This window comes from Tigriopus californicus, chromosome 9 (assembly GCF_007210705.1).
Source record: "Tigriopus californicus strain San Diego chromosome 9, Tcal_SD_v2.1, whole genome shotgun sequence".
NCBI classification, from domain to species: domain Eukaryota; kingdom Metazoa; phylum Arthropoda; class Copepoda; order Harpacticoida; family Harpacticidae; genus Tigriopus; species Tigriopus californicus.
Genome location: NC_081448.1, coordinates 2,709,943 through 2,726,908, shown reverse-complemented (window position 1 = coordinate 2,726,908; position 16,966 = coordinate 2,709,943). Strand labels below are relative to the sequence as shown.

The 16,966-nt window shown below is 42.6% G+C and overlaps 1 protein-coding gene across 1 annotated transcript; it reads left to right on the top strand.

The window, feature by feature from the left end:
• The first annotated feature begins 312 nt into the window (after positions 1–312).
• Positions 313–16,559, top strand: LOC131886502 (uncharacterized). The gene is made up of 7 exons (XM_059234866.1): positions 313–664; positions 4,058–4,210; positions 12,153–12,281; positions 13,651–13,883; positions 14,818–15,237; positions 15,300–15,734; positions 15,798–16,559. Exons 1-7 carry the CDS (start codon positions 571–573, stop codon positions 16,557–16,559), a joined length of 2,226 nt encoding a protein of 741 aa, XP_059090849.1. The 5' UTR covers positions 313–570.
• The last annotated feature ends 407 nt before the right edge of the window (positions 16,560–16,966 follow it).

Genomic DNA, 16,966 nt, shown 5'->3' with positions numbered 1-16,966 from the left:
AGCTTTTCAGAGGTGAACATGCACAGCCAGACATATTTCCGAATTTTTTAAGACACAGAAATATTTCCCTAAAATAACCCTGAACATCTAACAAACCTCTTGCATGCCAAACATCCATTGGTGGGTAGAATTCAAGCCTGACCCTGTTATCCCTTTCTGGGGCTGGTAAATGCGTGTGATGGTACAGTAGGACATAGAAGCCACCTCCCTGGTTCCCTTCCCTTCTACATATGTGGCTCTTACATCACGCACGACGAGGACCCTCCTCCTCTTCGTGAACACCCCCTCCTCTCTACATAACTCTATACTACTGTCTAGGATGGTGGTGTTCGGCGTTTCGCCGGCGTTGAAATCTCCCCTTTTGTTGGTTGAAGCTCCATCCACGTTGCTCGTGTTCCATCCATTACGATGATACATCTCCTCATTCTCTATGCAGTGCTCATCCCGAGTGGATTGGACGAGTGATTCGGAACTATTAGGGCGAATGGAACATGTCCTGAAAAAAGAAGACGAGGAAGGAAGACAGAAAGAAAGCCGTTCGAGTAAAGTTCTAAATCAGTGACTGGAACAATGATCCGTGTTCTGACTTGGATCTTGTATGTGGGGATAGTGTCGGGGTTGAGCAATCAGAACATTCTTCGCTATGACAACGATGTCAACATAGGTAAGATACTCATCTCAAGGTGCGAACAGTCGACAGGTTCGAATGCGAGATTTGGGTAGAATTCTTGAGTACAATGCCAAGAATTTGTTGATCAGATTTTTTTTGACAGCTCAATGAGGCGTATCTCGTGGAATTTGCATTTAAATTGTTCAGGGTCTCCAATCAATCCAGAGTTATTCGTCAAGCCAACAACCATGACATCCCTCTTACTCGTACAAATCAAGGATTTGACTTTGATTTTTGAAGATTCGAGCATAGGTACCCAATATATAAAGCATGATTTGGATGGTTAATGGTTCTTTATCGTAAGGAAAGAGGAAATATTTTGTGTTATGTCCGTACACCTTTAGTGTTAATTGAGTATTCAAATGAATTAAATTTGGGACCAGATTTGTCCTAAATGTCATATGGTACACCAGATTATGTCTTTTTCGTGACAAGAAATAATATCCTGTGATTCGAGACAACTTCTTTTAAATTCAATCTTCAAATGCATGATATTCAAATGGCAAGAAGTCTCCATCATCATTTAAGTTTTTTCCCTTTCCTTTACGACGAAGTTGGAAAATGGTTTGTGTAAGTGTGTCTCAAATTCAAAATGATCACTAGTCGTCACGTTGGCAATCTCTTGAGACAATGACATCCTCTGTCTTAGAATTTCCTTTTAAACGTAAAGATTGCTCTCCATAAAGCTCAATGATTCCCCGAAAGTAATTAAACAACCATCTCCTTGCTACGCATTTTCTTCTGGAAAAGCGGTTCCATATCTTAGAAGTTGAAATGCTTAAAGTACCCACCGGTTCCAGGTCTTATCCAAATTCACCGATCGTTTCCTGAAGACGTTGGAATGTCTGCATTGCCCGGGATAATCCTCACAATTTGTCGGGCACAATGTACCCACCATGAGTTGTATCATCACGAAGAGAAGGGAGGCAATGATTGGAAGGATAAGGAGATATGAATTTGTTTTAGATAGCATGATCTGATTTGGTGGTCTTGGAACGGAGGATAGATTCCTCTGAGAGCTTGATCTGTTTCAAATTACTGAGGATGTTGCCTGCTTTTTTCCCCCCCTTTTTGTTGCGAGACCTCTTGATCATAGAAGGGGAAGCATTTGTTTATGGGATGTGTAAGGGAATTATACTTTTTATTGATCGTCGCTAACCATATTTTTTGTATGTAAGGTGACCCAAAAAAATAAAAAAAGCAATTCTGTTGAAAGACAATTTCACTTTTTGTGTCACCTAAAACTAAAATCCACTTAAAAAATAGCATTTTTATTGGCTATAAATCCCCAAAAGTAGACAGAATAGATCGATGAACAATTATGATGGTTATTAAAAGTCTTGACAGCATTTTTAGCTTAAAACCCTGATCAACGATTAGTTGCATGGCTTGTTTCCCATCACTATTCTAGTCCAGCGAATCCAGCAGTCTTGGCACTGACAACATTCACTATCAGTCATGATTTTCTGTAGCAAATTCCTCACTACCAAATGTTTCCCACTTGAACCAGTTCTCAGCTTTTGATCATTTCAAATCTTAGCACGATTTTCGAATTGGTCAACATGAGTATTGATGATGACATTTGACCAAACGAAGGCTTAATTTCCGTTCCCTAGCGAAACGGCTTGAACTTTTCGTTACTTATTCACAACCCACTTCCCTACCTCATAGCTTTGATCATCAGGCAAACTAGAGGGATGCCAATACTGGATCCCTGGCTTCATTTTTAGGAGATGGGTTTGACTCGAGTCGAGTGCATTATATGAGCAGCAAAGATGAAGACATTTCCAGAAAGGTCACCGCAGGGTTTGCCTTTGAAGTTGCAAACCATGAATACAGAAGATGGAGGAACCCTTCACTCGGTCAAACCGTGCATCCCTTGAGGTTTCGAAAAATCGAATTCAATGAATGAATCATCTCACTTCATGGTTTTTCCGCTCATAAAAACTGACCAAAGCTATCAGAGCATAACATCTAGTTTCATCTGATATTTTGGAGGGCTTGATTGATATGCATGAATGAAAATTGAACTCACTGCAGATGCAAAAAAACATGGAAATTGGTTGGAGGGCAGATCATGAATAATGCTCTCTACTTGGCTCCCATTGATGAAACTGGCATGCAAATGCTTGGTTAATAAGGACATGTTGAAGTGTCCTCCCATTTTCAATGCAAATGGAAAGTGAATGCGACCAAATTTTCCTCTGAACCTCGGATTTGTTCGTGGTCTCGAAAGGCCAAACAAGCAAGTCTTTCGTCATTCTTGAGGAATTGATGTATTCATCAGAAGCCCCACGATCATCACCCTATCCAAGTTTAGGCATAAGTCCATATCCGAGCGTTCACTTTCCCAACATGTCGTGCGCGATAAGAGTTATACAAGTAGATCATACATGATTGGGTGAGATTTTCAGAGAAAACAAACCTGTTCACCCTAAAACGAAGCAATAATCTTGGCCTTGACACCAATGTGTTATTGTCGGTAGGGGAGCTGAGATTAAACTCTTTAGTTTGATTAGTGGGAGGTACTATCCTCACACTCTGATATTCATTGATCCTGGATTGTCAACTGGGAGTTTGTCAATCGAGAGATCTAATCTGGTTTTCCTACCGATAGGTGGCATAATTTCATACAAAGTTCGGCATACTTCAAGTGTTCGAAAGAGGTGATGGTAGAAATAATGGCCAGTTGAAGACAATGCCACTATTATGGCGATCATGTTTTTAAAGTGATTGTTGTCTCGTTTCCAAATTGGTACTGACAGCATTTGTCGGAAGGAAGACGTCGTTTTCTTGATAGTTCCGGTTTCACTGCTTTGAAATTTGAATGCAAATTGACCATTGTTCGGCTCTTCGAGCGGCAAGCGAGACTCGGTCTTAGTCCTTCACACCAAGGAAACTGATCCTTTCTGGTTGAAAATCAATCGAAAAAGCTTCTTAGCTTTCAAAGATTTACACACTCAAGAGTGATTTATCCGATCAATCAATACATAAGACCCCTCTATTAGACTTTACAAATTACGCTTGAGTTGAAAAAAACGGTATTTTTCAATAGGATTGATTGGATGGATTGAGTTGCGGAAAAAGGATCGTTCGATTGGCAACACTAGGAGGTGTATCCAAATTTGGAGGTCGATCGACACTTTGCGTTGTCATGACAAGTCACCAAACTGTATTGAAACGTCCCCTTATAGCAGCGCTTGCCTTTGCTTGCCTCTGTTGGTGATTTATGGTACAATCAGTGAGCCTAAATAGTTCATAAATAGCGCGAATGAAAATTAGATCAGCCTGCTTAGGTCCTCTGAGAGCTAGAGACTTGAGGGTTTTGGCTGCCGAGCGATTATTACAATAAAGGGAGCTCATTGAACAAATTTCGATCTTTTCCAGGCCTGTTGGCAAACCTGCATCACGCTCAAGAGGATAGCAATGGGAACATTGTTTGTGGCAATATCAACACCGACGTGATCCAGCAGATTTTGGCCGCCAAATGGGCGGCAGATGTCATCAATAACAAGTCCTTGCCGTATGAACTCCATTTGGGTGAGTAAGCTTCTGGCAGTATATCTCTACCACACAAAAACCGTATGCGATGCAGTTTTTCTTGTGTACCTTTGGCCTCTTTGTTGTCTCATTTGAAATAATTAGGGGGGTAATTTGCCAAGAAATTGGCCACCGTCGTCGGTAAATACTGGCACCCCTGACAAGGGCCCGAACGAATGTTCCGCCAAAAAAGTAAACAAGCACAACAACCATTGGATTTGAGCGCTACCGAATGAACGAGAAGGCCAAATTTGTTCTCGGTTCTGAAGGATCAGCAGGGGGTGGTAGTAAGGGAGGCATTTTTGGGTGCCAAGAAACAAAAAAGAAAAATCCGTGGATCATCTTCATTGAAACACACCAATAGAGCAGTGGATTATTAGTATACACCACCGTTCACAAGGCTCTTGTGAAGAAGTCGATTCTTCAAAATTCAAGGTCGCATCCGGACTGCGACCGACAACTGCGACGAGTCGACGACCAAGACGGCGGCCATCTGAAAGTAAAATTGCAGGTTCAAGAGTTCACTCTATGGTAAAGCAGGATAGGATTTCTGTTGGCTCTAGTGCAAACTCATGTCAGGTGGATTTCAGACGATACCTGTTTAATTTCATACCTTTTGAATCGGTCTGGTGGAAAATGCGCCCGTAATAGGTCGTTTTCTCATTTTTTTTTCAAGCCTGACCCAGGAGGGTATCCAACCCTAGGGCTTGTTGCAAGTCCTGTTTTGATTAACTTGTACCTTAATAGCCTGATATTGAGTGATCTGTTTCTCATGTAGTTGAGGAAGGGGGATGGTAAAATTGCTGAACCATGTTCTTGCCATCAATACGAAACCACTTCAAGTTCAAGATGAGACTTTTCTTTCCTCTTCATAGCTCGCTTTGGGCTAAAACGAAACAATGAGAGTCGAAACGGAAGCGTAATTCCCTCGACTCGATTTACTCCCAAATTGTAGGGTGAAGTTAAACCCGGCAACGCTATTCGGGACATCTCTGGATTTTCCCCTCACGAGCGGATATTTTCAAGTTCAAGTGCAAAATTGGCAATGGGTTCGATTTATTGTGCGTAGATTTGAGCCGAACATTAACTAAGTTGAGAGGATGTCATCAAGTGTGGAGTGAAAGATGTCTGTAATGTCAAGAGTTCACTTTGAATGCTGCCCTTTCAGGACTTTCAGGATTAGGACCGCGATCTTCAAAGGTCAGATCGCAACAGCCAATCCCGAGAACTGGTTCTTTTTATGAACGTTTGTCAGTGGGGAGTGGTGGCAGATGAGGATTCACCCTACCGCAAGAGTCTTGTTTTTTAGTGGCATCACTTGCATCAGTATGTTTGGCTTAAAATCAAGGTTTCCCAACTATTCAAAATAGCCATTAAAGCAGGCTACTGCTTGCCACCCGTGTATTGTACATGAAGCCCCTCCTAGTCTTTTGATTCTACCTCTTAAAGAGGTTCTGATCCTCTGCCCGGTCTCGTCAAGGCCACCTTTTCATTATTAATATTCTGTCCTAAGGTTGAATTGACCTGAAAATGGCTCTCAACGCTTCACCTTTTTTTCTTCTTGGTCCATGGACGTGAAAACATGTTAAGGTTGGGTTCACGAACATGGTAAGGATTTGATAGGACGGTTGAGAATGAATCGTCGCAATTTTGACGATGTCTCTTTGCAATTCATGTTTTGTCTGAAGAAAAGATGGTAGTGATAACATTTAATTTTACTTCAAATATGGTATTGTTGTATCTTCCTTGGATCCGCTTCAATTTCAAGCATTCACATCTCAAAGGGGCCTTTTGGGGCGTGTTTTTCAATCAGATTGCCATCAGTCCAGTAATTTGATGAAAATAAAGGAAGGGAAATAAAACTTCCCATGCGATTGTGCCTGAAAACCTCACCTCCGGGTTTTCGACTATCGATCCCGAATTCCTGATCATCCACGATAGCCATAGAATCTATTTTGGTGGCTTTGTTCAGCCATCAGTTGATGTTGCTCATTTTATGGGTGTTGACATGCAATTGGGAGAACAGGTGTTAATTGGCACCCCCTCCTTGGTGGTGCTTTGACACGGAACAAATTTTTATAGTCTAAATGGAGTAAACAGATAATATACTTGAACGAATCACCTCGAGATGCTTATCGCATTATTGCTGTTGCTGTTGAGGATGCTTATGTGAGGCAACCTTATCCTTTACAAAGGAGGCACGAAAATTAGCCCATTACTCTACTACCATTCAATCCCTAATCAGGAAACCGAATCCTCGGCACCTTCGCCAGATCTCTGGCACGATACGTTTACCCCGTGGTCTGTTCTTTGAACGCTTTTTGCCACGGATTTCATTGCTGGGCTTATGTTCATAACTGATGGACAGCTCGATGATCCATCCTCGAAACTTGACGGGACAAGCCAGTTATTAATGCATGACTGTTAACTGTAAGTGATATCAGAAACATCCATGCGAGCGAACCAAATTTCTGAGAATCGAACCAACCCGGAAAGCGTCATTGTAGCTCGTCATTTTTCATATTGAAAAAAAATTGCGCTCGTGGGGTTTGGAAACGCTTGAAAAGAAGACTATCAAGACGACTATCCTCGCTCTGGTTCTTCTTTGTTTTTTGTCGGACAGTCAACATGTGCCGGATCTTAAAACCGTAGATTTATTATTAAGACGTCTTCCCGTGGTTACGAAGGCATTGTAGATGAAAATTAATTGTTTCTCACATCCACACTCTCAGAGTTCCGAAGCAACAACTTACCATTAACAGTGATGTGTGGGTTATTTGCCATATTCAGAATTCACATATCTTGACGGATGATGAATTAGCCGCTAGATGTTGCCCGCATCCGCCGAAGCTCATTGGCAAATGCAAATACAAATGGTTGGTTCCCGATCTTGTCGAGACTTAATCCTTTCATGGATAAAGCCGGAGGTAAACCCTAAATTGGATTATATGAGCTCTAGTGCTAGATTATCCTGATTACTGTTTGTCTCCGGGATAGATGAGTGCGTGCGGCTCATTGTGTTTGGGATTGGACAGACATGAGATATATGTGTGAGATGTTGGTTGATGGTGATTGGAACAGAAAATGGTTTCAATTGCATCCATTACAGGCCACCTCAGAGAGTTATGGTTGATTATCAAGAATTGCTTGGGGGCCTCGTTCACCTCATCACCCTCAGTCGCAATCACAAAGACATGAAAGACAGTCGACATATCCATCCACATGCCGTGCTAAATCAATCCATGGGCTACAAACGTGGAGCAGATCACCCAAAGAATAACTGTTCGAACTCGAAACCAATCTGGCTCCCAAATCATGATCAAAAATTACTTGTTAGACTTGTGTACGTACATGGCAATTGATTTGCTTATAATAAGCATTCCTTCGGGATGCTTCACGTGAGTCTCATTAGACCTGATAATATCGATAAGGACTTCCTGCTTCGTATCATAATGGAATGTACGAAGATGAAGGAAGGTCTCGTCCCTAGCAAAGTTCAGGTCAATTTTCTCGTGCAATTACTCAGCGCCAATCCTTATGGTCAGGAGCGGCTAAATGGACATTTCGTTCTTCCTCTTACGCACTCAATCGTGCGTACAGCACAGGTACTTTTATTACACTGTGTCAAACAGCGCCCATCTTTTTCGACGGTACTCGTTGAAGCAGCAATTTTACCTGCACGGACCTATTTTGAGCTCTAATAACAAGTTGAGACAAAACGAAATGGTCATAAATTTTCCCATTGTCAATCAGACTCGCTCACGGGGTTGCAAAATTGCGTGGTTACCTCACGTTAACCCTCTCCAATCGTGAACACGGAATTAACAAGTACGGCCCACAACAATGGCTCCACGACAACAATTGTGGACATTTTTGGCATTTTTCTCATCATCGCTACCAATTGGAAGTCACTAATATTGACATATCTCATGTATGTCCAAGTCTAGCTGCTTTCGTCGTTCCTTGTTTCGGGTCAAGGTTGCTATGAAAAGGCAGACGAGGGATTCATCTCAATCTTGGCGATGCATACCAGAATGAAAGATGGAATGTCTCGTATGGTGTACCACCAACTCATGTTCGAGTAAACGGTCAGAGTTAATTTCAACCTCCTATAGCTGCTAAACGAGGGAGTGTAGTGTTTGCGACCAATTCTCGCCAAGGTCTCGACTAAGTTCCGGAGGGGTTTCGCAAGGTGCCATGGCTGCTGCATTAATTCGCAGTTTTGTTTCAAACGAAAGCGATCTCTTTGACGTTGAGACTCGTGCCTACCTCGTCCCATTGTTTCTTGGTGTGGTTTCCTATTGAGGTGAAGATGGGCCTCTTTTTGCTTGATATACATCATGTTGGAGTGTCTGACAGAAAAAGGCTAAACAGTAGATCAACGTCTAGAATTGAGCGTGACGTTACGTGATGACGATAATCATCGTCTCTGAGCGAAGCGCGCTCACTCCGGAATGTAGTATCTTTCTTTCTAAGGCCTTGCATAAAAAAGATACTTTAGCCGGATGAGTTCAAGGTGATATCAACTACCCTGAGGGTAGAATGGCACCGCTGGGGGTTTCGTTTGAAATGGTAAATGTTCACATATTCATCCATTGGTCACCCTTGTTCTGTTTTTGAGCGGTACTCTTGAGTCGTTACAAGTTACAAGAATCCAAGATGGAATTTCAGGTTAAGTAGAATGAAAGTGGCAAGCCTAATGTACGAACTAGGACTGGATCATTCTAGAGAAGATCAAATGCCAATCCATTTTGTCAAGAAACCAGACAGATCAAAACCATTTCTCTCTCATCTTGACGTGTGGTAATCTTGATGGTATTCCGCCCTCCCAGTTTAAAGTACGTAGCAATTCCAATGAGACTGGTGAGGAGGGCACACAATCTACAGATGATGATGATGATGATGAAGATGATGATGATGATTTAGGCAATGAGTTAAGTGCAAGGTGCCAAGCTGAGCGAACTGACTCAAGATTGTGTTTTAGGCATGCTGATCCAACCTCAAACTCCGTCACCGTCACCCTGTCACGACTGATTTCAAAAAGAGTGTGTCAGTTTTGCACGTGTGTTTTTGCGCCATGTGAATGTACGTATTCTGGAGTCCCAATTACCGATCTGAGCTTATTCGTACATCCAATACGACTTGTGTGCATAATTGTTCTGAGGATTTGTGGAGGATGTTACCTCATCAGGTGGATAGATGTCACGCCAGTGTCTTGATGATTCCTTGTTTTCCATTCATCTAAGAGAAATTGGGAGGATTTCACGAGGTCGATCCCTTCTAATTGCTTTAACGAGTGTCACGAGATCCGTTCTTTGGTATCATTGCGAATCTCCAACGGATCAGCGCAATTATGTGCAAAAAACAATCCTATCCTATCCCTTTTTCGGTGGTTGGTAGTTGGCAGGTTTAACCCGGATAAAAACGGCCACCAATTCCCGCTTGGGCCTGGTCACGAAGCAACATAACTTTTCGGGCGGTTCATTCAATTTTCGCCTCCATCCAAACAGCAAATGATGACGTTCCAAAACCACGATTCGTGTAGTGCTGTCCAATGTTGGGTTAGGAAGATTGTTGCCATCAAGAGTCAATTTCATTTAATGTCCATCCAACTGACACGGGCAAGAAGCGGGATGTTTTACCGTACTCAGGAACTAGCACTTTGATGCATGCGGTAATCAAAATGTTTGCGCTATGCCGCATCAAAGTCATCTTCCTGGTTATTTGGCACTTCATTTCCTTGCTTGTTATTCTTTTAATGCACAAGGACGACCCATCTTGTCAAATATCTATTTCATGGCCTTTTTGGTGCTTGTCGATTTTCAGCAGTGCACGAAATTTGTCGAATCAATTTGAGTCAGACGCTTGATTGGGTCATCAAATAAACACCGTTTATTTCCTGGAAATCCTCTCCTTTGGCCACATTCTTTGTGTTTCGTCCCATCTATGGTGTTGCTCGACGTCGTTACTCAATAACATCGGTTGTCTTTTGTGTCTTTCAATGGCAACATCAGAGTAATTTAATTTCAATCTGAATTTTCGTGGAATGATTGGCCGAATTTTTCGGATAGTTCAGCCACCGCGGTCTGATTTTGCTGAGGGTGAGTAAAGCTTTCAAGCCCGATGAGTAGGCAAGTTTCGTCCTCCGATTTCCTGAAAAAGGTGTCCACCAGTCAGATGTTTTGAAAAGCTCATAAAGTCTAATGAATTCAAGAGGTTCTTTGTCGTGTAAGGATTGATAACGAGGGGCGGAGGGTGAGAAGAAGACAGGTTCAATGTGTTTTTTTTATTTATTATTTGGGAAGAGATCGAGGAACTTTCAAGGCAAAACCCTGAAACCTATCAAAACGATGCGTTTTGGGCTCGTTCCAAAGTGATTGAGTGAGTCAGTGGAATGACTATGCATACAATGATGAAAATGACATGAAAATTAGACTGTAATGACTTCATCATCATTATGAGAGAAGCGAGACCTCCCAACCTGAGTGAGATGAGAGAGTAGTAATTGGGTGGATGGAAAATGAGGGAAAATGTACTTCTCGTCCATTCCGGCATCAATCTGGTCACACCTACATGATAGAGCCAATTTGACCATTGCAACCACACTCCTCTCTTTCCCTTAGATCCATGGAAATTTCACCGAACTTCAGACATCCAAAAGCTGGAATGTTTGTTAATTTCCCAACCGGATTCGTCAATCTTTAGGGTGACCTTAATGGTCTCTACGAGTTTCACGTCTAATGAGACAAGTGTGCTGTATGTGCGAGTGCGCCGCCAGTATCAATGTACGTAGAGGTCGGTCATGAATACAAGAAATTCAAATTACGAGACATGTCACAATATCCTCCGTCATCTTCCCCTCAAACCATGATGGTCTTGCTTTGCCACTGCCAAGAAAATAGTTGGACCTTCAATGAAGAAGTAACAAAAAACCGAGGCATTGTCTTTCGAAAAAGACTCGTCAGTGTCAAGAAGTGATTGGGCGACTGACACTTAATTGAAGGTATTCTACTAGTTTGACGATCTCAGAGGGAGTGAACCTCAGTGGAATGGTGAGTACCCACCATGGTCCATTGGCAAAAGTATTCTTGATCCCCGAGGTCAATTTTATCCTTTGCCATTCAACTTTTTGTTGAAAGAAGAAGAAAGATGATGATGATGATGATAAACCCACCGGAATGTGAAGCTTATTGCTTTGAGTGCATTTCAAGAAATAACCCCACAATAATCATTTCAAGAGAGTCTTTGTTCCCAAATGTATGCTATTCAAGCCTGTGGCTAAAAACACGTGAACTGCTTGGCTATAATATAGTTCAAAAGAGAATAGAAACTCTAGAATAGAATGCGATGGTTTTTCTATCATTGAAACTCACGATGTTGAATGAAAAAGATTTATGGAAAAAAGTCATAATTTTCTGTTTTGCATTTTTTTGGTGGTCTTGGAATGGAATGGAGTGAGAATAACGGACCGAGTTCGTTCGCCTGGTGCGATACCAAATAAGTGGGCAATGTGCCAAGATCGTGATCCGGTTCTTCCTTTTTGCATGCCACCGTCAAAGAGGCACCAGAATTAGTTGCACAATTTGAATAAAAAGCCATAACAACGAGATGAGACTTAACTTGGCTGGCCGCAGCTTCACACCAAAAGCCGCCTGTCTTGGCTGAACTTCATTAGCTTGGGATATTACTAACAAATCAGATTGTTTACCGAGCACTACTTCAATGCACGGTACAATCAAAAACCAACACGCTTCCTGAATTTCAATTTCCATTAGCCATAACTTCTTCGTCCAGACTGAAAGGAATCTCCTTTGCTAACTTGACGCTTCCGTCACTTGTGGGAAACATCTTCAAAATAGATCTGACAGCCTCCCTTCCTAGCAGCGGTTTTTTCAGAGCATTCTAGCCAAATGTTGAATGTGATTCTTTTGAACGTTTTCAGGCCTCCAATTGCACGATACGTGCAATTCGAACGAGATCATTGACAGACACCTCTATCACCTAATCACGGCATCCAGAACCATCGGGAAAAAATCACCAACGGGATTGAGTACAGGCCCTCCCTTATTAGGTAAGACCAATTCCATTCGAGCCAAGAGATTGACTCGGAATAAGTCAAAAGTCGCCCCAAAATGATTTGTCAATCAAAAGGAAGCGGCGAAGGACGACGCAATATCAGATTATGGACGATTCGCCTCCAAGGCAGAAGAAGTCATTTGTAAGAACACTCTCAGAACGGAAATGGCTAGTTTGATCACAAAAACTATTCACATGGACACGTGGAGGGCAGGGGATGAAATTTTACTCTTAAATCTTGTAATAAATGGGACAATTCAGATACATTTGAGTTGCTGATAACTAATTATTGGTCAGCGAGATTTTTGAGGCATTTGCCTTGGTTTGATTAAGCACTGTGTCTTTGTTAAGGATGGCAAGATTTTTTAAATTTTGATGTCCATGGTTCGAGAGGTCCTTGCCTCGTTGGATAGCTTGCAGTTTTGATTACCTTTTTTTGTGTCCATGAAGAGACTCACACCACGCTAGGTCGACTGGTTGGTCATTCCAATCAAGGGAATTTGTAGACATGAAAAAAACTCGCCTTTCTTACTACGAAATAAATTGGCCACAAACTTCCCTTGAACCTAATTAAGAATTTTACGACGACGGAGGTGTCCGACCAATACGACGAACTAACATAAAAGCCCGCAATCATCCTTGTCCTGACCACATGGAATGCATCGAGTGTCCCATCCATGCCCACTAATTATGACAAATAGCATTTCCACTAAACTCTATGGAGCATCTTCCAAGATATTCCACAAACTTTCGCTATGCTAAGCGTTAATCGTTAAAAACACGTATTGCCTTGTTCATTAAATGAAGGACTTCTTTTTCAACTTTGTGGAATGTGACGCGAGAATGAGATGGGCTCGTTTTTTGACCAGTTTATTGCCATGTACTTTGAAAACTGCATCAAGATTTCCAAGTGACGTACGAGTTCTTGAGCTTTGACGGGACCAAACAAAGGGCTTCCGGCTTGTATTTTACCTTTTTAAGACATTACTAAAACCGTCTTCTTTTTTTCTGGACAACATGTATAGTTACCAATCCCACATTTTAGTTATGATACTCGTACCATCTGAGGGGTGTTTAAGGATACATTTTTTTACCGAGCGGTCATTATGGCTCGTTTTGTGGGCTTAATTTACTCACCCTTGACAAAATATGTACTAGCCATTTCGAGGTAAATTCTACTCCCATGACAAAATAGATTGGACTTCACTTTTCCCCGCGTGTTTTGAAATCCTCCCGCTTCCTAAGAGCCAATTATTGACTAATCTCCAACTCATCTCGGATTTAAAAATGCACAGTCGTACATGCAATTCATTCAATCATCGACGTCTCTTGAAAATGCAACCGCTCCACTACTTTGTTCTCAGGACTCATCTCATTGGGCGATCCGACATCTCTTCGTGAAACTGCAGGAGCTTTGTTCGCTTTCAATGTCCCTTTAGTGGCAGTTTCGTCCGTTCCTGGAACTCCCTTGAATCATGACAACCCAGTGGATGGTCAGAGTGGAGCTCAAAGGCCAGGTTCGAATCACCTGACGGATGTCCTGGGCAAATACGACAACCTCCTGACCACAGTGCCAGATCGAGCGGAACAAGTTCGGGTAATCCCCCTAATTAAGGTCGATTCTTGGTGATGCTTATCTCAAGATAGTAGACGAGGAAGCGTAGAAACTAACCGCAAAACCATTGCAGCTCATTTTGCGGTGTCTTCTTATTTTTAGGATGTGCTTGAATGATAGAAAATTTGGATTGTCAGTGTTGCCATTGAATATTTTAATTGCGGCAAAATTAGCCACTGAACATCCTGGCCAAAAGCGTCGGACGTTTGAGAGTTATGAAGGGAAAAAACGAACGTGGGCAAGGTCACGCATGCAGGATTGCGTTGCTTTTAATGTCACGAAATAAATGAGGGGTTTAAAGGAACCTAATGGTTTTATCAGAGTGGGGAAGATAGACATTCATGTGCAATGAATTCCCATGTTTTTCCCGGAAACCCTGACCTTCGTGACCTTATTAGTCAAATGAGTTTCATGCCATTCATCTTCACTCAACTGTTCAAGCCAGGCGGATGAGTAAAATCATCATTTCTCTTGAGCCGTTTGATTGATGGTGCAATAATTCCACTTGCTTCTTGAAGTCAATTATTTTGACTTTAAATCTCCAAGTCAACCTTGTTTGGGCTTGTTTAAGAAAAAACATGTTTTATGGATAACGTTGGGTGTCACCCCATTTTAAACAGGTTGGATAATTCACACATTTGCCTATGTGGAGTTCACCTTCCCCTCCCCCCGTGAACATTCCATCTTAAGCCATTATCGTCATCATCATCATGGTGATGGTGCTCACAAATTCTAAGATTTTTGTCATTAAAATTGTGAGTGGGTTCTTCTTGTTTGGGGGAAAAATGAGATTGCAGTACTCATAAAACACCTGTTATTTGCCCACATCTCCAAAACCGTTCTTTGCCTTCTGGAAGAGGCACAAAAACCAGTCTTGGGTACCATTTTGCCCTGATTTCATTCCTCCGATTTCTAGGCCATGATTGCATTGCTAAAACAGATGAAAATCTCGTCAGCCTCATTGATCTCTTCCAATCACGAAGCTTCCAAGGTGTTTGTGGCGGAGGCCACTACGATGAACATTCGCATTCCCAGAATCCTGGAACTTGGACCATTCCAAAGGGACATGCCCAAACAAGTGGAGCAATTTGTTCTCCATCTCCACGATGGTCAGCCGGCCATTGCCCTTATTGTGGAGGCATCAGAAGCCGTTGCAATCGCCGAACACTTGAAGCACGTTCCTTTAGGAGTCACACCCTTGTGGCTGATCGCGTCTTTAGGCTTGGATCTAACGAGATTAGCACCCTTAAGGAATGTCTTTCACGGGGGAATCTTCATCGAGCCTCATATGCCCGAGCTTTCTGAATTCAAAAAATACTTTATCCAATCCCTGCAGGTAAGCAATGACGTAAAATGTGTTTGTTGATCATATACCAAGTCCTCTCCAATGCGTTCTAGGATCCTGAGCACAATATGCGGGAATTGATACTGGAATACAAAGAGGAGATGTTTGGGTGTGCTCGGAACCCAAATGTAATCTCCAACCACTTTCTGACACCTTGTAATCAAGTTCCAGTCAAGGAAATTGAACTTCGATTTCAACAAGACCCACACGTGTCCTTTGTGGTCAAGGCTGTTTCGGCCTTGACAGCAGCCTTTCGTTTGGTTCAATTGGATCTATGTGGAGATGAACCGACGACGGCATGTTTCAAAGAGATCAATCGAGATCTACACAGCCATATCCTGAAGAACCTCCGCAAACTGAGTTTCTCGTCAATGCTGCCTTACGGCAAAGCTCAAGCAAAGACTCAACATCATTTTGCTGGTAATGGGAGACTCGTGGCCAATCGTCAGCTTCTATACATCATTGACAAAAATTCTGGAATAGATGATGTGAGTAGACAAGCACCCTAGCAAATAATCCACGCAAGTCGGGTAAAAATGGTTTCATTTCAGTTGGGATGGTTCTCCGAGGAAGATGGTCTCAGGCTTGCGTATGGTTCGGATACCTTGTTTGCCACGTCAACCCAACTTCCGATCTCCTCTCCTTTCCTCAAAGAAGACGACCGCTCCACGTTTGCCCGTTCTATAAACGACCAAGGCCTCCAGATTCCAGCCTCAAATCAGACCACCATCTCCAAAGGCGATCTCAGCTCCCTCGAAATAGTCCCCTTTGATGCCATCATGAGCCGTACTTGGGCGACCGTTGTGGCCGGGGCCGCTATCGTGGGGTGTGCCCTTTCATTCGTCATGTTGGTGTACGTTCTTCAAAAGCTCTGTGACCGCACCTTGTACGGAAATCAAACGATGGGAGTGATCCTCTTGCTGGGCGTCATGGGGCTCTTTGTTAGTGTGATTCCCTGGCTTTTCATCCCGTCAACTCCCGTCTGCACAACGCGGCATTGGATGCATCCACTGTTGTTTGTGATATGCTTCTCGATTCTCTTGGTTAAAGCAATGCAATTGAAAACCCTGACGACTATCGGATATGGGGGTTCGATACCTCAAATGAACCAACTCGTATCTCTTTTCTTCATGGTCATGGTTCAAGTGGTCATTCAATTGGAATGGCACTACTCATCCAGACCAGTTGGAATCATCTCGGAAAATGGTGTGCTAGTTTGTGACGTGTCCAGTTTTCGGTTTGGGTTACTCCATATATATTCAGGTGTTTTGATCGTCTTGTCCTTTGTATATGGAGTGTCAGTTGTAAATTAGAAAGAGAACTACAATGAAGGCAGATGGATTTCTTTGGCGCTCATCTTCATCATTCCCACATTGGCCATCTGGTTGGTTGTCTACCATTTCGCTCCTACCTCTTACCAAGATCCGTCGGTGGCAGTGACCATCACAGTTGTTGCTTATCTGCTATTGGCGATGGTTTTCATACCTAAAATGATTGCGATTGCGACCCAAACCAATCGCCAGAAGCAAGAATCCAAACTGTACAATCAATGGCCACAATGGAATAGCAAGCAAACGTGGGCACCGCAAAAGTGGTTCCAATACCATCGACCTTACACGCCGTCTGATTTATATCCCTTATACAATCCAGAATTTCAAGGCACTTACCAGCGAATGAAACCCAGTCCTCCATTCCTAACAAGGGGCGGACCCTTGATATA

What these genes read in the sequence shown, in the direction of transcription:
- LOC131886502 (XM_059234866.1), top strand. Translation starts at nt 571, where the DNA reads ATGATCCGTGTTCTGACTTGGATCTTGTATGTGGGGATAGTGTCGGGG. An exon ending in TGACAACGATGTCAACATAG is followed by an intron (nt 665 to 4,057) that starts GTAAGATACTCA and finishes GATCTTTTCCAG; the next exon opens with GCCTGTTGGCAAACCTGCAT. An exon ending in ATCGAGCGGAACAAGTTCGG is followed by an intron (nt 13,884 to 14,817) that starts GTAATCCCCCTA and finishes TCCGATTTCTAG; the next exon opens with GCCATGATTGCATTGCTAAA.